At 41.1% G+C, this 22,537-nt stretch overlaps 1 protein-coding gene across 2 annotated transcripts in view; it reads right to left on the bottom strand.

Annotated features, from left to right (window-relative positions):
- Positions 1-1,613: 1,613 nt before the first annotated feature.
- cemip2 (cell migration inducing hyaluronidase 2) overlaps positions 1,614-22,537 on the bottom strand; it is a 71,583-nt gene continuing 50,659 nt past the window's right edge. Inside the window, exons 17-24 of one of the 2 annotated variants that reach the window (XM_020513859.2) lie at positions 18,703-18,918; positions 15,363-15,571; positions 11,414-11,596; positions 8,767-8,986; positions 7,632-7,733; positions 5,966-6,108; positions 5,262-5,371; positions 1,614-1,845 (exon numbers count right to left, since the gene is read on the bottom strand). In XM_020513859.2, the coding sequence (XP_020369448.1) occupies positions 1,655-1,845; positions 5,262-5,371; positions 5,966-6,108; positions 7,632-7,733; positions 8,767-8,986; positions 11,414-11,596; positions 15,363-15,571; positions 18,703-18,918 (1,374 nt within the window). In that variant the 3' untranslated portion in view covers positions 1,614-1,654. The other variant, XM_048592993.1, reaches the window with a different exon arrangement.

A 22,537-nucleotide genomic window follows, 5' to 3' on the forward strand; every position in this document is an offset into this window, starting at 1 on the left:
TCCGATTCTAGTTAACTGAAATCCAATTTCTTCTCCTCAATATCATAAATATTCCATCACCTGAAGTGCAACTCATTATTTTCTTTCCTATCTGGAGCACACTCAGACCTGCAAATTATCACTATGTAGCCTCTTTCTTTAGCTAAGTTTCACTAACTTTGTTCATACGTGTTAGTTCACTAATTACAGTTGCTTGGAAATCTACCATTTCATATTTTGCATGTGCGGTACATTTCTCAGTGCACAGAATTCCCAGAACTGTTATAGTATGGCGCTGATTCTTGGAGCAGTGCTATTCTCGACATCTTGTAGTGACCCTACACATTCTTCCTTTTCAGATAATTAGTACCCTCTTGAAAGCTTTGATTGAACCTGCCTCCACCACACATGCAGGTAGTGCATTTCAGATCTTAACTACTGGCTGCGTAAGTAAGCGTTTCCACGTCTCCATTTTTTTGCCCAGCTACCTTACATCTGTGTGCAAAAAACTGAAAGAACTGCAAATGCTGGAAATCAAAAACTAAAAACAAACTGCTGGAAAAAAAACTCAGAAGGTTTGACAGCATCTGTGGAGAGAAAGCAGAGTTAGCACTTTGGGTCCAGTGACACTTCTTTAGAACTGGACCTAAAACGTTAATCCTTCTTTCTCACCACCTTACACCTGTGCCCTGATTCTTGATCCTTCCACCAATACAAACAGTTTTTCCTTACTATTCTGCCTGGACCCTTAAAGATTTTGAATACCTCTATCAAATCTCTCCTTGACAGCCATTTCAAGGAACAGAGACCCATCTTCCTCAATCTAGCCAGTAACTGAAGTTCCTCATCCCTAAAACCATTCTTTAGAACTGGATACATTCAACCTAAATTTCTTGTTCTTGTTCTCTGTACCCCTGTTAATAAAGCCTTGGATACGGTAAGTTTTATTAACTACATTTCTTGCTGAATTCACATGACTCAGTCATATGGAATATAGAAACAGGCCTGTCTAGTCCAGTCTTGTGTTCTTTGTTCCATACAATCCTCTCCTAACCTACCAGTTTGCTATTCCTTTCTCCATGGTCATTCCAGCTTCCCCTTAAATGAACCTATTTATTGTAATGACCCTCTTGGCAGTGAATTCTAAATTCTCACTGTCTTCTGGGGTGAATAGGATTCTCCTGAATTCATCAATGATTAACTTACAATTGCATCTTTATATTTCTCTGGTATGTATTCAATTACAGCAAAAGATTGTCTAAAAACTTGCTCTGGGCCTAAAGTAATGTAATGCACCCAACTTCATATGAGGCTGGTTAGAAAATATTTAAAAGGCCAAATACCTTTCTTTAAAGGCTGAATCGAATCAGTGCAGGAAGAAGCAAAATACTGCAGATGTTGGAAATCTGAAATAAAAGAAAATGCTACAAATAGTCAGGCAGCATCTGTGGAGAGTTAACAATACGCATCAACCCAAAATATTAACTCTGTTTCTCTCTACAGATATTGCTTAACCTTGAGTATTTCCACTGTTTTCTCTTTTATTTAGGATTATTATCTAACTTGTTTTAAAATAGGAGATATAAATATATATGAATGGGAGAAGGGTTTAAAAAAAGACTATAAAACCAGCATTAATAAAATAAGTTAGTTCACATTTTATTTAAATTGATGTTCACTGTAAAGCTTTTTGTAAAAGTTCCAGTTCCTTCCTTTGTGGTTTGGTAACATTAGTGCAGCCATAGTCCTGTAGTTGAAGGGGAATGTATTTTTCCAGGAGTGGCAGGCTCTGTCCAGCAGGGCTGCTGTACAGCCCGGTCCATGATGGGTTAAATTCCCCCTTGTATCCAAAGAAAGCAATGCTCTCTGTAAACGAATAAAGAATATATTGTCACTCGGGTGGCGTGCTGCAAACATGAATCATTCTGTCCTGCTGAGAAAAGCTGTAAATGTTAACTCAGTACGCTTCGATTGGTCTGCTTTTAACCAACCAACCTTGAAAAATAAACCTGATACTTTTGTTTTTTGCATTTGCTTCAATTGATTTAACCAAATGTGCATAACTGAAACAAGGTGGGAATTGATTCCTTTTTTAAAGATGAGTGCTGGCTTTAAAAACTGTAGAGGTGACCATGATGCCCTTTACATAAGTTAAAGATTTATGAATTAGAACTACATACAACCAAATTAATGAATGTCTAATCAAAACCAAAGGACTCATGCCCGTACATTCATATATGTTGCAACTAGAACATCAAATATACTTCTGTATGATTCTCCTGAAGGCATCATTCTCATCTGAAATGTGTGATTAAAATGCTGAGATTATGTTAACCACTGTTCTGTTTCCCACAGCTGTGGGGTGAGGGCAAAGAAAGATTAGGTTTTTTTATGCAATCCTGGATGAAAGGGCGGTGGAAGTATTTTGAACAGTAACTTTCGTGAGAAGGATAAATTTGTGGAAAAATCTGCAGAGTTTTGGGAGAAAGAGCAGAATGGAGAATGAGACTGAGTGATTGGATAACTGAGTTTGCAGAAGCATAATGGGCTGAATGGCCTTGTGTTGAATGATGCTAATCAGACTAGAAATTTGGGCGCAGCTATAAGAAGGGAATCAATAGCAGCAAAAGTCCTTTTCTTTCTTAAAAAAAAAAGTGAGCCCATTTAACAGCAGAGCTATTCCTGAGCCAACCCATCAGCCATTTCCTGACAGACTTGATAGATGTAAAAACTAATTCTCATGCTACTTAACACCATAGGGTGTTAATAACAGACAGTAGGGAATGCAGACAGGGCAATAATTTAATCAAATGGATTTAAAATTGCATAAAGAATCAACAGCAGCAGATCTCGAGTGGCTTATATCTGCTGTTTAAATGCTTGAATGAGATTACAGCTATGAAATAGTTTGAGTATATCTCGGTCACGTATCCTGTGGAACATTAGACAGTTACTCATTTAGGCTTTATTGTTGGAAAAAAAAAGTGCAGCTGCCCTAAATACTCCACATGCTGTACTCCTTTGTGTCAGTACATGAGAATGTTAGCCTGGTGACAATATTTCCATGTGAAATTTGTGTGCAATTAAAATGGTCTGATTATATATTAAATATTCTGCTTATCCTTCACAGAATTAATGGCACTCTGTCTTTCATAAGACCAAGTACACATCCTAAAAGCCCCAAAGCAATTTTGCATTCAATTTATAACTGCGAATATAGATTGTATTCAACATACAAATTCTGAATATTCAAAGCAACATTAACATGGTTCAGCTGTGCTTTTTACTTTTGAATTTTCATACATTTGAATAAGCTAGTGGAATTCTATTGCTAGCATCTCGAATACCTGCCACCCAACAGTGGCGGTTTTCTTCAGAAACATTAAAAGCTGTTTTGCCAGTATTGCATATTATAGTTATATTGTTTGTTCTGTTGCAAGAATGGTAAGGGGAAGGCATTGAAGTAGAGCACATCATTTAGCCAGAGCTGACCTCTAATGTAATTGGTAGCACACATACATCTGAGTCAGAAGGTCATTTAGATAAATGTGAGGTGCTGCATTTTGGAAAGGCAAATCAGGGCAGGGATTATGTATATAACGTCCTGGGGAGTGTTGCCAAGCAAAGAAACCTTGGGGTGCAGGTTCATAGTTCCTTGAAAGCAGAGTTGCAGGTAGGTGGGGTAGTGAAGAAGGCGGTTGGTATGCTTGTCTTTATTGGTCAGTGCATTGAGTATAGGAGTTGGGAGGTCACATTGCGGCTGTACAGGACAGTGGTTAGGCCACTTGTTGAATACTGCATTCAATTCTGGTCCTTCTGCTATAGGAAAGATGTTGTGAAACTTGAAAGGGTTCAGAAAAGATTTACAAGGATGTTGCTAGGGTTTGAGTAATAGGAAGAGGCTGATTAGGCTGGGGCTATTTTCCCTGGAGCATCAGAAGCTGAGGGGTGGCCTTATATAAGTTTATAAAATCATGAATATTATGGATAGGGTGATTAGTCATAGTCTTTTCCATAGGGTGGGGGAGTCAAAAGCTAGAGGGCATAGGTTTAAGTTTAGAGGGGAAAGACTTAAAAGGGACCTAAGGGGCCTTTCTCACAGAGGGTACTGCGTGTATGAAATGAGCTGCCAGAGCAAGTGGTGGAGGCTGGTACAATTACAGCATTTAAAGGGCATCTGGATGGGTATATCAATAGCAAGGGTTGAGAGGGATATGGGCCAAATGCTGGCAAAGTTTTCTATGCTGTACATCTCTATGACTCTAAGTCCCACTCCAAGATCTTGAGCACAAAATCATACTCATCCTCCTTGCACTGAGGAGAATTGGTCCACTGAAAAAGCAGTACTTCTGACTAATATACTCAGGCCCCATGGATTGGGGGTGGGTCGGGGGAATAATTCAACAGCTGCTAGTTGGATAAAGAGTAGAAGCAAATTTGCCTCCAGGACCCAGGAAACAGTTATCCTGCAGTTAATGTCACTCAATAAACATTTATCCAGTCGTCATTGCTGGGTTTTTTTCCGCGAGCTTTTGCTGTGGGAAAATTGGCAACGGCATTTCCCACTTTACAATACGCTTCTCTAGAGACGAAGCATTTTGGGATATACTGAACTTGTGAAAGGCACCGCATAAGTGCAAGTCTGTTTAGTGTTAAGAAGAAAGAATTTGAGTTTTGAACAACATAACGTTAAGGATACCATGCTGGAAGCTAAATGAGAGATTTGCTCTGTTTATCTAATTAGGACTGATTTGGAGGATTCAAAGAATCCATTCTTCCTGATTTGAAATAGCCTTAAGCAGATCACATCAGAGCACTAGAAAAATATCCCCCTGCTGATCACATTTACCACAGAAACATTCCATTATACACTCTGCATTTTGAACGAAGCCCTACCAAAGAAAGGAAAAATACAACAATAAATAAAGAAGGGAATCATGAAACTTGACAAGTCTGCAACCACACCTCCCAATTCTCGACCTATATCACCTAGAAGGATATGGGTAGCAAGTACATGGGAACAGCACATTTCCCTCCAACTCACAAGCCCTATTCACTGTCGTTGGGTAAAGATCCTGGAACTCCCTTCTGTGGGCGTATCTACTCACAAGGACTTGCCCAGTTCAAGAAGCTGGCTTACCACCACCATCACAAATGGGTAACAAATGCTGACTTTGATGGTGATGACCATATCCCATAAACAAATAAGTTAAAAATTTTAATCGACACACTATGCACTGGGAGACCAATAGGCTGCTGATGCATATCACTAAAAGACATACCTTTTTTATGAAGTTGTGCAGGTTTTGCTATGCCCAGTTGGACCATCTTCTCAGAAATGGCATCAATGTCACCACTTATTATGTCTTTTGAACCTAATAAGATAATTGATCTGGAAAAGGAAACACTCATTACCAACGGATGCAAAGCTACAGAACATAGCTGATCAAAACATAGTAATAGGAGGACGCTATTGAGCCCTTCGAGCCTGTTCTGTCATGGCTGATCCATTTCTTGACATCATCTATGCTCCTCAATTCCATAACCTTTAATCCCTTTACCAAACTAAAAACAATCAATCTTGAGTTCTGTAAACTTCACTTGATTCTCAACAGCTTTTTGTGGAGAGGGCGTTCCAGATTTTCACTACCTTATTCTGAAGGACTGCTCCCTGACCTTCCCATCCTGCAGTGAGATTGAAACATGCATTTCATTGTCCTGGATGGAAACGGGGCTGTTCCTCCCTCTTCCCTGTGCTCATTGACCTGCACTGGATCCCAGTAAACAATGCCTCCATTCTAAAAATTCTCATCCTTTTTTTCAATTCCCTCCATGACCACACTGTTCCCAATCTCTAATCTCCTCCGGCCCTACAAGTCAAGCAAAAATGCTGCCCTTGCTGTTGTTGCTTACATCACAAGAATGAATTAAAACAAAACCTGTCCAATCCTAAAATGAATACAAAATCACTTTCTCTTCGTCATACCTTTGGGTGATTCCTGTGCTCAGGAATTTGGCCATAGCTGTATCTGCTTTGTTAAATGATATATTTTTGGTTACTGTTCCACTGCAGGCATCAACCGTCACTATGAAAAATCCATTTTGAAATGGGAACCTGATGCCATTCACCTAAAAAGGAAGCATTTGTCAGTGTAGCAGAGGCAGATATTATAAATTAATGATAAGAAATGCTTCTCAACATTAGCTCCTTAAAATATTCATTTAAGATTAATGGACAGAAGAAATCATTCTGGTTGTCCTCTTTGAATGTACAGTGAGCTAACTGGAACATGTATTCCTTGTGGAAAAGAAATCTTACATTCCACCCAACACAACTCTTCATTTCAGCACTAGTGACACACAGCAGTACCTCAGCTTCAGATCACTGAGATTCTGTCACTCCTCTTGTGGCTTGGTGCAGTCCCTATTGCAATAGGTACAACAGCTGAATTTCAAGTCAGAGGGAGCAATTCGAAAAAACATTTTCTTTTTGTGACAATCTTGTAACAATCTATGTGACCCCCAAAACTGGAGCATTAACATTACATCCAAATAAAATAATTGGAACAGGAGGAGGCCATTTTGTCCTTCCAGCATGTTCAATTATTCAATTAGATCATGGCTAATCTGGCCACCTTGCATTTGAAACGTTTAATACCGCTTAGTCATTGAAAATCTGTGAATTGAAACTTCCAGAGATTTTTAGTAACACAAGGGCAGTTCAAGTGTTCCGGCACTTTGTGTGCTTACAGAAGACAAAGGAGCACCTTGAATTTGACACAAGGATAATGAAAGTTTTAAGAAGCTGCTTAACAACAGATAGAGAATGTTTGTGACTAAGTATAAGTGAAACCTATCTGCTCAAGGAATCATAGCAAAATACAGCAGAGAAAGAGATCATTCTGATCAGAGTCTGTGCTGGAACAATTTGTTCCCTTTAACTATTTAGCCAATTCTCTTTTGAATGCTACCATTGACTTTGTTCCCACCACCCTATATGTCATTCAAATCCAAATCATTCACTGCCCCTAGATTTTTCACCAATCACAAAAATGTCTCATGTTTCTCTCACACAATTATTTTTAAATTAAATAACTTGTAAGAAAGTAAATTTACCAATGTAGGAATGTACTCTCATTCCTACATTGGTAGGAATGATGAAAGTGTGGAGGGAGAGAATTCCAGAGCTTGGGCCTAAGGCAATTCAAGGCAAACTTACTAATAGTGGAGCAATTATCATTGGTGTGCATTAGTGGCAAGACTTCAAGAAGTGCAGAAATCTCGAAGGAGATTGCGGAAATGGGCAGAGGAGAGGCTAGAGAGGGTTTTCAAACAAGGATGAGTATTTTACTAAATCAAATGCTGCTTGACTGGGAGCTAATGTAGGTCAGTTGACATGGGGGTAATAGGGGAACGGGATACACAGCGAGGTAAAACGTGAGCAGTACAGTTTTGAATGACCTCAAGTTGAGAAATAATTACTTGTAGGGTATTATCAGAAGAAAGTGGACTCTAAATATGTACACAGCTCCAAATTCTTACCCCATTCTTGTCACCTAGTTTTCTTTCCCCTATCACGTGCTGTCCCCTGACTTTTACTGGAAACTCCTGTCTCAATAAAAGGTGACACAAACAGCTCAAGGGTTACTTACGGAAATGTAGGACTCGCCATGTCCCTGCAGAATCTCTGTTTTGCTGAGGGATTGGATTTGCACGAGGAGGTAGGTTTTGTGTGGATCACTTGTAAAAACTCGCTGCAGGATATAAACAACATGGAAATTAGTTCTCATCTAAAATTATCAATGGTCTCCTTTCAAAACTAACGATGGCTAGTGCAGCTTTCACCTCATGTTGCATCTCCTGTTACGCAAGCAGACGAGGAAAAACAAATAGCTTTAATTTAAGAATTTGGTTGGAGCATGGAACAGAAGCCATTCAATCTCTCGAGCACTGTACAACCATTCAATTAGACCTTGGCTGGGTCTGTATCTTAACTCCATCTAAGTCAGCTTTGCTCCGTTCCACTTGCCTGACAACACTCCATCAAAAACATGAGTCATACTAGACTCAAAACTCGGTTTCTCTCTCCAAAGATGCTGCAAGATCTGCTGGGTTTCTCCAATATTTTCAGTTGATATTTCCAGCAAATCTTAGTATTGAAAATTTCAATTGATTTCCCCCTTCCCCAACCCACATCCCCCACCCAAAGAATCAAAGGTTTTTTGAGAGAGATTTCCTGATTTCCAGATTTCCACTACCTTCTCTGCGCTTTCTGATAGCACTCCTCAAATGACCTGCTCTAATTTTAAGGATTTACCCCATTGCTCTGAATTCCCTCATTGTAGTTTGCTGCTATTCACACTCATCAATTTTTTGTAAATATCGCACCCTCTGCTGCTGTCAGTTTCGCAGGCTTTAGGTGGGGTGAGGTTAATATCAAGTTCCTCAGATGATATTCCAACTATCTTCCTATCCAGCCTGACTTTTCCACAAATTGGGACATGTATGTCTAGGCAAGGAAATCACAGCCCAGCCCCCAACCTTACCCCAGTTGAGACTTTAAATGGGCAATTAAAGACCCCTTAAGGGCCATTTCCTGCCCAGTCTCCAATTTCAGGCTATTGGAAAGGGGTTCAAGATCCCAAAAGTGGCTGTGAAGTACTTTGGGACATCTTGCATTCATATCCCCCTGTTATGAGCGCAGGTTATTTGTTTCGTGGAACGATAAGTGAGTAATAGGCGACAAAACGTGCAGAATGGCTGACTAAGTTGCATTTGAGAGCTTACCTGAGAGGCTCCACAGTTCTCACATTCGTTCAAGCTCTTTGGTGGCATGACTATCGTGGCTTTTGGAGGGCTGGCATACTCCCGCAAGCCAGCAGCCATACAGTTGCTCACGGCCTGGGACTGCATGGTGGCTGTGATCTTCACTCGCTCACAGCCCTGGGTCGAGCAGTAACTGTGCCCCTCCCGACTGTGCCGTGCCTGCAGCATTAGAAACAGCAGCCTAAAAACAGGAGAGAGGGTAGCAAGGAGACTTCATTCCTTTCCCCAGTGCAGCATGGGCAGTGACGGGTGCCAAGATCTTAAATACATGCATAAATCTGTCCTCTGAACTTTTAGGCAATGATTCCAAGGCCAATTATAGAGTCTAGAGCAGAGAAACAGACAAATCAGCCCAAATAGTTCATGTAGCTGCAAACCTTCTCCAACCTACTTCATCTTGTCCTTTCAGTTTATTATTTTAATCCTTTCTCCCTCAATTGTCTATCCAGCTTCCCCTCAAACATATCTGTACTATTCATCCCAACCACTCTCTGTGATGGTGAGTTCCACATTCTCATTACTCGCTGGAGAGAAGGAGAAACTTTTTCAGCCAGAGAGTGGTGAATCTACGGAATTCACTGCCACAGAAGGTCACTGAGTACATTTAAGACTGAGATAGATAGGTTCTTGATTATCGGAGAAAGCAAGAGAATGGGGTTGAGGAACTTATCAGCCATGATTGAATGGCAGAGCAGACTCGATGGGCCAAGTGGCCTAATTTCTGCTCCTATGTCTTATGGATAAAGATGATTCTGCTGAATTCCCTATTGGATTTGCTTGTGACTTCCCGTACAAAGGAGAACATTCTCTAACCATCGTAATCTAAAGACCTCAATCAGGTTACTCTTTCAGCCCTCCATTCACGAGAAAGAGGAGACTCAGCCAGCTGGGAATTTATGCCTAGAGGAATCCTTTCTCAATTTGACATCATCCTTGTTTGATTATAGAACGGTTACAGCATAAAAAGGCCAGTCAGCCTCTTCTGACTGTGCTGGCTCCTTGCTAGAGCAACTCAGCTAGTCCCACTCTTGTCTTGTACTCCTAGTCCTGAAAACATGTTCTTCAGATATTTATCCAATGCCCTTTATAAAACCAGAGTTGAAACTTTTTAGCATTTTCTGCGGGTGCCTTTATCCTTCCTATGTGACCTCTTTGATCAATTCACCATAATGATATCAACATAGTTAATTTCTGATGAGTCAAGACATAAACATATGCACTATATTCTAATATCTTGTTTTCAAAAAAATATTATGCCGAGAAAATACCTCTGATCTAGTGATAATCTCACCACCAACCATTTTAAATGTCTTTGCTCTTAGTTAGAATGGAAACGGTCCCTGCAAGCTCGTCATGTTGTAATTGTGGGCCCCCAACAATTGCTGGTGCTCTAGCTCCTCTGTTTTGAATTTCCCAGTTCCTTAAACATGGCTAAACATAGGTACACAAAGTCAAAGCATTTTGTCTTGCACTCATCAGAACTGAAACACAAGAAACCAGCGTAGAAAGGGAACACTCATTTATACAGTAGGATAAGAGTGTGCACTTTGATTAGACCACAGCTGGTGTAGATATGCAGAAGGAGCTGTCAATGGTCAATCTCAGTTAACTGATTAAACCTATTCCTGTTGGGAAAGCGCTTCAGCTCTAATCAGTTATATCTCCATGGTTACTGAGATTATTCACCTACTTCATCAAACTTCTCAGGACTTGAGGAACCTCTTCATTCCAGCTTGCTGCTGCCAACTCTCTGGAACAGCTATCCAGTTAGCCTAGCCCCACTGCCCTACATCTTCCCTCACTGCTATACAACATTTTCTCCCTTTCAAATAGGTAGTCAATTCCCCAGAAGGCTTTTGAATTAATTAGGCCTGGCTCCAATGGAGGATCTACCAAAAAGTTCCTGTCTACACAGATAATTTCAAAATTGTATGGTTATTTAATCAACTGCTAATTTGATGTAGGATTAGAAATTGTGGCAGATATTACATTCATTTATACAGTGTCATTTTTAGTAAAAGAAAATGTTGCAGATTGGAAAATAAGTTCAATTTCATTTTTCTATGAAGGGGGAAGTCTTTGCACTCGCTGTCCTACAGTGGCTCCCAGTCCATAATATGTCCTTTCAAATTCAGATACTGATTTTTAAATCCTTCAAAGAACTCACCTCTCCCTGCTTCTGTAATCACCCCCAGCCTTACAATCCTCCAAATCTCTGCACTTTACAACTTCATGGCCCCTGCCTATGTCCAATTTTATTTACTTCACCCCCGAAGCCCACGGTTTGGTTCCAAGCTCTAGAATTTCCGCCCTAAACTCCTCCACCTCCCTTTCTTCATTTAAAATGCTGTTAAAATCTACCTCTTTGACCAAGTTTTTGATTGTCTACCTTAATATCACCTTATTTGGCTAGGCACATTGAGTTACCTTTGGAAAGCTGCTCTTAAGTGTCCTGAGAGGTTTTATCATGTTAAAGGTATTATATTTTTGTTGTTACCCTGAAAATGGAATAAAGCAGGCCCAAAAAAAGGGAGGTTAAATAGGTTCCTTGGCCATCATGCACTGTTCAACATTATCCCAACAGATACTGAGGAAGAAATTAACATACCCAGTACTATTGTCGAAATAGTATTGTCTCTCTGCTGGTTTATGCTGAACCTCTTCAACAGAAGGTACTGCTTTGTAATCCTCTACACTATGAGCAGTTGAGTTTTGTCTTTGGTAGATGTCAGCTATGACTTGGAAAGTAGTGGCTTGTGGATAACAGAGACCAACACGGATCCAATCCTCTCTATATAATAAAAAAAAAGGCAAAATAAATTAATATGTCCACATCTAGAAAGATGATTTGTGGAGGAAAATTCCTTAGGTTACCACAGTAATTCAGTACGAAATTAAAAATTTCACTCAAGAAGTGGGAAGTGAAAGAATATGTGACATAAAGACAGCTCGTTATGCCATTTGTCACACTATATTTTATCCAAGAGAGGTCAATGCAAATGCATTGCCCCAATCTGTGCCTAACTGCGGGTCAAGCTTTGTGGAGGATGACGTATCGCTATGAGCCTCATTAGTAAGACATTGTCCCTAGCCTTTAATTCCAAAATGTTTTTACACCTTCACTCACTGGCGTTGTCAGACAATAAAAGCACAGCAAGGACAATCAGACATCTCAGAGCACACAACAAACAGAAGAAGGACAGAGAAGGTAACAGGAGTCAGGTAAGGAAAGATTGGATTAGCAGGGAAAAAAAACAAACAGAATGGAAGTGAAAAAATCATGAAGAAAATGAATCTTTGTAATTTTTAGTTGGTTGTGTTTGCTGCCATTATGTCTGCAAGGGTTGCAGTCACCAGACACGTGTCATCATCATCAAGGATGCTGCATCAAAAAACACGAACCTTTAACTTATTGTAAGGCAGAGAGCAGGGTCTTTAAAACTTAGATACACATTTAATGCACAAGTTTTATAAATTGAATTGTTCAGGTCTTCACTATAGCAAAGCTGTGAGGGTGGCAGCAAGCGAAGTAGGCCCGGATTTTCCGATGGCCAGACAGTCATCATTCTAACATGGATGGCAGTTGAACATTCGGATACTGTGGCATCCCCATGGTAGCGGACACTGAAGGAATTTCCCAGGAGTTTTGAAGATTCTGCTGGACAAATCCTATCTACTTCTGGGACCTTACAAGAGTATCCATTTAAACTAGAGACTTTGGAGGGTTCTGCTGCAATTATTGGTTACCTGGGAAATGTTAGAAGATTAAAAACTAATCTAATTCCTAGGAAACTATTGAACTGACCCCACTAACTCACCACTCATCTGCCATCCCCATAACTAAACCTCCCCCAAGACCTGGCCCAGAGTGTTTTTAAAAGAAATGTACTACCTCCAGGTACGATATTGGAATCACTGTCATAGAGATGTACAGCACGGAAACAGACCCTTTGGTCTAATTCATCCATGCCGACTAGTCCCATTTCCCAGCATTTGGCCCATATTCCTTTAAACCATTCCTATTCATATACCCATCCAGATGCCTTTTAAATGTTGTAATTGTACCAGCTTCCACCACTTCCTCTGGCAGCTCATTCCATACACACATCACCCTCTGTGTGAAAAAGTTACCCCTTAGGTCCCTTTTATATCTTTCCCCTTTCACCTTGAACCTATGCCCTCTAGTTTTGGACTCCCCTACCCTGGGGAAAAAACCTTCGCTGTTCACCCTATCCACGCCCCTCATGATTTTATAAACCTCTATAAAGGTCACCCCTCAGCCTCTGATGCTCCTAGGAAAATAGCCCCAGTCTATTCAGCCTCTCCCTACAGCTTAAACCCTCCAAACCTGGCAACATCCTCGTAAATCTTTTCTGCACCCTTTCGAGTTTAACAACATCTTTCCTACAGCAGGGAGACCAGAATTGAAGGCAATAAAGGGGGTTCTGCACTAACGTGTGTGCCAGCAACGCAAATTGGCTATCACGTGACTGACAAATAGGAGAATGTTATTTCTAAAATGCGAACTTGTGCTGGCTATAACATGATTCCGTCAGTGCGCAGAGGAATATGCGTCGACATCACATGATCGTTTATGCATGCTCAGGACAAAGCCCGCAAATGTTATCCTTATCTTGGATAATGCACCAAGCCATCCTCCCACCATTGGTGAGCTTTCTGAAAACATCAAAGTACTATTTCTACCCCCAAACACAACCTCTCTCCTTCAACCCATGGACCAGGGTACAATAGCAGCTTTTAAAACTTATTACTTAAGGCACACATTTAAGAGGCTGATTCTAGCCACTGAGGGGAATAAGGACAGTGTTCTTCAATTTTGGAAGAGCTTTAACATCAACAATGCAATTGACATTATCATGGAGGTCTGGGAAGATTTTTCCAAGATACATAAAGCTTTGATCCATCAGAGGAGCTCCCAAGAATCAAAGAACGTTGTGTTGATCTTGCAAAGCAAGTTGGAATTGAAGAAGTGGAGAGTGAGGATATTGAAGAGCTGCTTGAGTCCCACTGTGAAGACCTCTCTATAGCTCATATTCAACAACCTGTCACTGAGGGGCAAGTGGAAGCTGGAGATGAAGAAGTAGTAGTCCAGGATGCAGCACCACGAAAACTTTCCACTTCTGTTTTGTTTTCTATCCTGAGGGAAATTGAGAAGCTGTTGCAGCTCTTAGAGGACAATGATTACAATGTGTTATGCAGCAGGGTAGCAGTTCATGGAATAAGATCTTATTTGGCATCCTATGAACAGCTTCTTCATGGAAGAAGGAAAAGGGCAAAGCAGCAAAAACTTGGATGCCTTTTCTAAGCCAACCCCCAAGAAACAATGAACCATAGCCACTCACTTCTGGATTAATTATTTTTCGCCCTAGCCCTCCAACCACAACTGCACCTGAAGGTGTTGATGATGATGACGATGATGACAACAACCCTCGGCCCCTGCATTAACAACAGAGCAACCTGACATTTTTATCAAGGTGTTAAATTTATTTCGTTATTAGATTTGAATTAAAAGTAAACATTTATTCAAACTGTGCTATCCTTTATGTTAGGATTTTGAGTGATATTTTTCGGTGGACTGTCCTAAGCCCACTTTTCCCATAGGGCCCATTGTTTCTATAGTGCGATTTTCTATAATGCAGTGTTGTGCAGGAACGCAACCATCACATAATAGCAGAACCCCCTGTATTTGAAAAGTGGCCTAATCAATGGCCTGTACAGCAACAACAGGTGTCCCAACTCCTATATTCAATGTTCTGACCAATAAAAGCAAGTTTGTGAATTGAAATTGTTCATCTTGTTGACCCCAAGATTATTTGACGTTTTATATTTTTTTTCTGGGTGGGCATCACTAGTGAGGCTGCTGTTTGTTGATCATCACCCTTGAACTCAGCAGCTTGCAAGGACAATTAAGAACCAACCACCTTACCCTGCATCTGGAGTCACATGCAAGAACAGCAGATTACTTTCCTCAAAAGTGTCTTTAGTGTACCTGATGGATTTTCCCCCCATATTCCTGATTTATTAGCAGAGTTTAAATTCCACCAGCTCTCATGATACGGTTTCAACACATGACACCAGAGTATTAGACTGGGTTTCTTGGATTACTACTCCAGTAGCATCACCACTGCACCAGGGCCTTGCACAACATTTAAATGAACAAGTAATGTGAAAATCCAGAAAGTTCATGAAAAGATTCTGGAAGGTTGAGGGGAAGATGCCATTTGTGTAATGAAATCATGGAATGAAGAAAATCAACCAGCAAGTTCTCGATTCACAACTCGGAATATATCTCCTTACTGGACAATGGGCTCATTAACTATTAATACAGCTATTTCTCCATGCACTATTTGGTCCCAGCTTTCCCAGAACCAGCACTCTTCACATAGGTGAGCAAATATTTATCAAAAAAAAAATACATTTTAAAAACTAGGTCAGAATAAGACAAACTTCTAAAAGTATCCTCATCCTGTTACAGTACATAGCAACAACCTTCTCTTAAGGTGTTTTAGTGAGGTGCATGTGAAATCACAGCTTACTTATTGAAGTTTATAAGATACAGAAAGATTTCTTCCGGCGCACGGCCGTTCCAGTGAATTGTGTAGCCTTTCTGGAGCATCACTACAGGCTGGTATTGCTGGAAGTCTGCTCTCTGGTTGATGCCACGTAGAGTCATAGGATTTTCAGAATATTCATCTCTTGCAATGGTCATGGTTAGATTTTGAGGCCGACGGGTTTGAACATAAACCTGGAACAAGAATTACAATATCACCATCAATGTTAAAACCAACGACCAGTTACTTCAGTGTTATTGTCCTTTCATTTAAAAAACCCTTATTTCAACTTCTACAAGTAAAGAGGTCCTTTGGTGAGAGTGAGACTGGAGATCATAATTTTATTTTGCTTCTGTTTACCATGGAGTTCAGTCACCAAAAATACTCACAAGAGGCTGCCAATGTACTTCTATCAAAAGAACATTAAAATTTATTATATTGAAGTAAAACACAAACTGTGTTACACTAAATAAGAACTATTTGATACAGACTCATTTCATATATCAGAAAAGAAGATTCAAACCAATTTACCCTCAATAATAACGTTACTGACAAACTTCAGTAAAAGGTCCGCCGTCTCCTCTTTAAAGCTCCTTGGTCAGTTGGCACACTTATACTTGGCATCTATTCAGCAAATTTCTGCACCCATTCAATGCTATTTCCTTTAGTTAATGGATCTCCCTGAGAATCTTTCTGTTTATGAAGCTCTCTCTTATTCACTCTTAATCTACTCGAGACAACTTCTGAGTGCAGGTTGCTTTAGAAACCCCCAAGTAACAGTACCTCTGCTGTTACAGTCCTTTTCTCTCTAAATGAAACTTGCACACTGTATTTGTAAATGAGCTTACTTCTGTGTGTCTGCTTTTGTCATTGGCCACTCTGTTATTGGGTGACAGCCTAATTTCTTTTCTCATAACTTTTCTTTTCTAATGCACTGAACTATTCACCTCAAGCTCTTTTCTAAGACTGTAAATTCTTATTAAAAAGGCATGTGCCTTTTAAAGTGAAACTAAAAAGCATGCTTCCCGTCATCTTAACGCACTCAATATAGAAATACAAGTCAAACTTACAGTTCTACCTCACTCTCCCACTTTAGAACTTAAGTTCTTGAACAACAATACATTATCGACCTTCGTCACACTTGCTAATGGTAGAGTAGCTGACCACCCATCAACAGTGTTGGCGAGGAAGGTTTTATTTAAGAAAGGTTGATGGGGAGGGGACCATAGGCATGGAGACATGCTCCGTTATGGCCCCAGTGATTTCCTCAAAGGAGTTCCACTCCAACAATATAAATTACATTTTCCTTCCCTCTCTGCCTCAGAAGTGATATTTCTCCTAGTGGCATTCCAGAGCTGCTGGTCCTGCAGTTGGGGTGACAGCTCTTGGGGCCATTAAAATATCAACAGCAACCATCTACTTGCTGCTGGTAAAATTAGGCCCTGGGTCCCATCATCCTCCAAAGCAGGCTCACCACCCACACCTGCAGTGGGCCCTTTGCCACCTCTGACAAGTTCCAATCCAGTGGGCTGACTCAGTCTGAGCAAGTGGCTTTGTAGGTCCTAGTCCCTTTTCAGGAATAGGAATACAAAAATCTCGGCTCAGACTCCCTGAGGGAGTGCTACGCAGAAACAGGGCCTGTGTTTGGGTCAATTTTTAAGCTGTGCCCACATGGGCCCTCTCAAATGAAAGTAAAAAATCAAGTGGCTCTCTTTTGAAGAGGAGGAGGGGAAACCTCATCAATTGAATCACTAAAAACAGATTTTCAGGTCATTATTATGTTGATTGTGGGAGCTTGCTGTGTGCAGAGTCGCTTGGCTTTTTCTGCATTACAACCGTCATGATGCATCAAGATGCATTGGCTGTGAAATTCTGTGAGAAGTTTGGTGGTTGTGAAAGGTGCTACATTTCTTCCTTGGTGCTTCCTGAAGTTGTGACAGATACTGTAGGAATACTAGGCTCAAGTTCTTCTTTCTACTTATAGTTGAGTCACCCATAACACACCAGCTCAATGCATGAAACCTGCCCTGCTTTCTCAGTAACTAACTGTGATAGTGATCCTCCTCCAAAACTGGAGCTAAGTACAGTAAACTCCACTCTGTTTCTAGCCTTGCAGTGTGTGGTTAATGCTGATGGTGGGAGTCAACCGTGAGAAAAGCTTCCCTTTCCCGGTCTGTAACTCTGACATATGAACAATTTATCACCTTTTTCTCATGCCAGTTAAAACAGAGCTTGGCTGATCGTCATTGCTATATCAACCAGGTTCTATAACTTGCAGCGTCTACAATTAATTGGGGAATTCTAGTCATGGCTTTCCTTCATCTGGCACTGCCCACTTCATCTCAATTCTCTGGATTTCTTAAAGCCAACAAAAAATTTATCATCTGTTGAAATTATGTCTCCAAATGAAGACAGGGCCATTTTACTCCACCTGTCCCTCCTTAGAATTGACTCAAGCATTGGGAATATACAGTACTTTACTGTGGGATAAAGCTCTGCATTGAAAAATTAACACTTGAATTAACTGTCTCCTCAACACAAGTGACCATATCTGACTCAAAATGCACAGCTGGTAAAGTATAAACATGCCATTCTTTTGCAACAAGGGGGAGAAAAAAAATGAATCTGGTCTCCCTACCGCAAACAGACTTAGCTCAAGAGAGGACAACTCATAGCAGAGCAAGATAAACATATGAATATAGAAAATAGGAACAGGGGTAGGCCACTTGGCCCTTTGAGCCTGCTCTGCCACTCAATACAATCATGATCGATCATCCTACTCAGTACCCCGTTCCTGCTTTCTCCCTGTATCCTTTGGCCCCTTAGCCCTAACAACTATGTCTAACTAACTGTGATGACGAACGACTGTGAGTTCAAGTCCCACTCAAGAGACATAACACCCACTCCAGGTTGACACTCCAAAGCAGAACCAGGGGAGTGCTGCACTGTCACACGTGCCATTGTTTGGATGAGATGGTGAGACCCTGCCTGTTCACTCGGACAAACATAAAAAATCTCACAGCCACCATTTCAAAGGATAGCGGGAAAGAGAATCTTCACCAGTATTCTGGCCAATACACTTCGCTCAACCAACATCACTAAAAATGTGCAGATTACCTATTCATTAGTGGGAGCTTGCTGCATGTAAATTGGTTGCCGTGTTTCCTATATTATGACAATGATGTCACTTCCAACGTACTCATTTAGCTCATGTTCTTTAATATGTCTGTAGGTCATGAAAGATATTTTGAAATACACATTTTGAAATGATTTCTCTCACTCGCTCACCCATTCACCACTTCCCCAAGCCTCAGTTTTGTTTTACCTGAGCATATTTTCCGCTGCAAACTGTGCCAAACCAGGATGTGACATTCTCACAGCTGGGATGCTGGATCAGGAAATTATCCATGCGGCCTACGTACGTGTCTCTGTAGCCTGTCACAGATCCGTCAACATCATGGAACACAGCATTCTTGTCACCATCGAGATCACAGCCCTCAAACCACGGGCCTGGTGTGCCAAAGAAAACCTTCAAGGACACCTAAGGGCAAATGTAATTAAAAATGTTGTGGATTTTACTGTGACTAATATAAGAACAGTATATTGCATTGTTACATTGTCCTGACTGCTTTAGGTGTAAATAAAGTTAGTCCAATCATGCTGCTCACAGTTAAACAAGCTTTAATCAGTGCAATACACAACAGAGATACGGGAGTGAAGAAGGGATGAAGTCTTTTCAGAAATTAAGTATTGAAGAACATGAGAAACATTTCTGGAATTCCAAAGATTGATGCATATGAAGTTTGAGCAATTTGAAAGAAAACTTTATGTGCAGGCATTGTATGCGGGTAATTCAGTAACAAAAGAACCCCTGGGTTTTCTTTCTACAGACTAAGCTGTTGTCACCTGCAATGTGCTGCCTAAAAGGGCAGTAGAAGCAACTTCAACAGCAGCATTCAAAAGACCAAAATAAAGAAGGAAAAAAATTTGTGACATAGTGGGGAAAATAAAACAAGGGAGTGAGCAAAACAGGATCGCTATTTCAAATGGTCAGCATGCGCATGTTGGATTGAATGGTCTTATTCCATACTGTATCTATGATCTGAGACTTTTTCAATTTTCATTCAGAATGGCACCAGGACATGTCCCGTTGTTCAATCACTTACTTCACTGCCTAACGCATTACTGCCAATTTCGGTCAATACACTAGTAGCTGGTCCCATTGCAGCCAGTGGTGCGAGGGTGAAAGGGAGTAAACCTGTTTCCATTTCTATCCAATTTCAATCCTGAGCAATTGAAACAAGCCAACCTCCACCCCTGTAACAAGTGCTCCACAGAGACTTTAGCACATCTTCCTGGCTGACACTCCCTGTGTAGTACTGAAGGAGTCCTGCTCTGCCAGAGGTGCCACCTTCCAGAGGCAAAGTTAAACCAAGTGCCCACAATAATTTACCCTGTGAACATCACACCCCCTAATAACCAGATTCAGACCCAGCAGTGACTAACTACACAGTGAATTGACCTGCTAACATCCACCACCCAGAACAGTTCCATGGCTGTGGCACTGGAGGGAGGTCCATACCTGTGGAATCTCCAGACTGGAGTTAACACTTGCCTGGTGTGATTAGAAGGTGTTGTGGAGGAGGGTGGGGGAGAAGACTAGGAACCAAAACTACAAGATAACGTGCTGAAAAGAACACCAGAATGGTGTAAAACAAGCCACAAGTAGCCATGTAGCACCCCTCCTATAAGAATGGCAGACAATCATTTATAAACCACAATACAATTCGTTAGCATTCAAAGGGGTTACACAATCAGACAACTTCCCAGCCTCATGCACAACAAAACAGCTAATGATGACTCTAGCCATTGATTCTATTAATTATTCTTGAGTTCTACAACACTCCAAGATCCCTACAGTATTTCAGCTCTTCTTACCTCTGTAATTTCTGTCAGTCCTAGAACCTCCCAGCACATCCAAACTCCTCCAGTTAATCTCGCTGGAGCATCTCAATTTCCTTTGTTTGACCACAGTCTGCCATGTTTACAGCTGCCGAGGCTCCAAGCTCTGAGATTCCCCTCCTAAACCTCACTGCCTCTCTTTCTTATTTCAAGACTGTGATAACACCCGTAGGGCCCATAGGGAATCACTAATTATTCTCCTCAATGGAGCTTGTTGAGTATGTGTTCCCTTGGTAACAGCCAATGGTAGCATCCCTGCCTCTGAGCCAGGAAGCCTGGATTCAAGTCCCACCTGCTCCAGTAGTATGTAATAACATCTCTGAACAGGTTAATTAGAAAATATAAAACATATAAAGCAGATCCAGTGACAGTAACAGGTAAAAAACAAAACAAAAAGGTCAGTCATTTGGTGGTGGACATAGATGGTTTTTGCTTGTGTGATAACACTTCAGGGATAGAAGGGGATCACCTCATGGTTGAGTTGGGCCGAAGCTCTGTTTCCATGCTGTATGACTATGACTCTACAAAAGGTTGTTCTCCTGACCACTTGAGAGGCCCTGACTTTCAGCATCATAAGAGTTTAACCTACCTGGCAACTCAAAGTCAAAGTTTTTGATGGACTGATAGATACTGTAGCGGATCATCATGACCCCAAACCATCTGTTACATTGCAGAGTTTTAAACGGCAAATAGATTTCCTTGGGAACCAGTTACTGAGTTCTTGACGAGACTATGAAAACTGATGGAACATTAAGTACAGGTCAGCATTTTGGAAAATATTAAGGGATCGTTTAGTTTGTAGAATTTATAATATTGCAACCCAAAGGATGCTACAGACTGAACCAAATCTGAACCTTAAGAAAGCCACGGAACTGGCTCTTTCCAGTGAAAACATAGTAAAAAAAAGGGACTCAGCAGCTTCAGGGATCCATAGTACCATCCTCAACCTGGGGCAACTCCCACACTGCAGAGCCAAATCCCTGGCGGATAATACTCGCAGTTCCTGTTCATCGCCACAGAAAGCAAATTGGAGTTGGAGGCCGCAAGGTTCCAGAGCAGGATGGCAAGTTTCTCCATAATACCGTGAGGAGCAAAAACATCCATGCCGCACTTGTAGTCACAGGGTCCATCTCAGACAAGGCTACTGCAACCAGCAAAACATGTACCGCCCAGGCCGAAGGGTGAAGTCACCTCAAGACAAGACTTTGCAAGTAAATCAGCCCGAAGATGAGGAATTTATACAGCTTAACTGTATCACTGCTCCCAAAGTGTAGCCCCAATTAAAAATGACCATTCAGGTTAATGGCCATTTCCTAAACTTGTACAGGTACCACTATTTATTGTTGGGGAGTAAACCTTTAGGAAACTCCAATGGGGCATCTTGCCTATAAGCCTGCGAGACACCATGGTTAGATTGGCCACATGCCATTTACATATTATTAAGACCACTGTAACACCCCAGTTATACATTGCCACAGACAGTTCAACTCCCCTTAATGATGGCACAAGGGCTGTGTCCCAACCTTCGGGAAGGCACTGACTACAGGAAATCTGACTGGATTGGCAACAGATCTTTAAAATAGGTATCAACGACCTATATCAAGTTATTGGGAAGTATCTTGAAGACTTCCAAGAGGACCTCTTGGAATGCACAACACCGCCTCTTCTTCCTCAGGCGGCTCAGGAAATTTGGCATGTCCATACGGTCTCTCACCAACTTCAATAGATGCACCATTGAAAGCATATTGTCCAGGTGCATAATAGCCTGGTATGGCAACTGCTCTGCCCAGGACCATAGGAAACAACAAAAGGTTGTGTGCACAGCCCAGACCATCATGGAAGCCAACCTTCCATCCATGGACTCTATTTACACAACCCGCTGCCACAGAAAGGCAGCCAACACTATCAAAGACCCATCACACCCTGGTAATGATCTCCTACAACCTCTTCCATCAAGCATGAGATACAGAAGCCTGAACACACACACAAACAGGTTCAGGAACAGCTTCTTTCTGGCCATTATCAAACTGTTGAAAGGACTCTAGCCTCAAATAATGTAACCTGTATGCCTCTAAGTCTTTTTGATCTGTACATCCTTTGCTGGCTGTGATCTGCCTGTACTGCTAGTAAACAAAGCTTTTCACTGTATTTCAGTACATGTGACAATAAAATCAAAATCAAAAAAAAAAATCAATGGG

Source organism: Rhincodon typus, chromosome 3 (genome assembly GCF_021869965.1).
Source record: "Rhincodon typus isolate 14 chromosome 3, sRhiTyp1.1, whole genome shotgun sequence".
NCBI lineage: Eukaryota > Metazoa > Chordata > Chondrichthyes > Orectolobiformes > Rhincodontidae > Rhincodon > Rhincodon typus.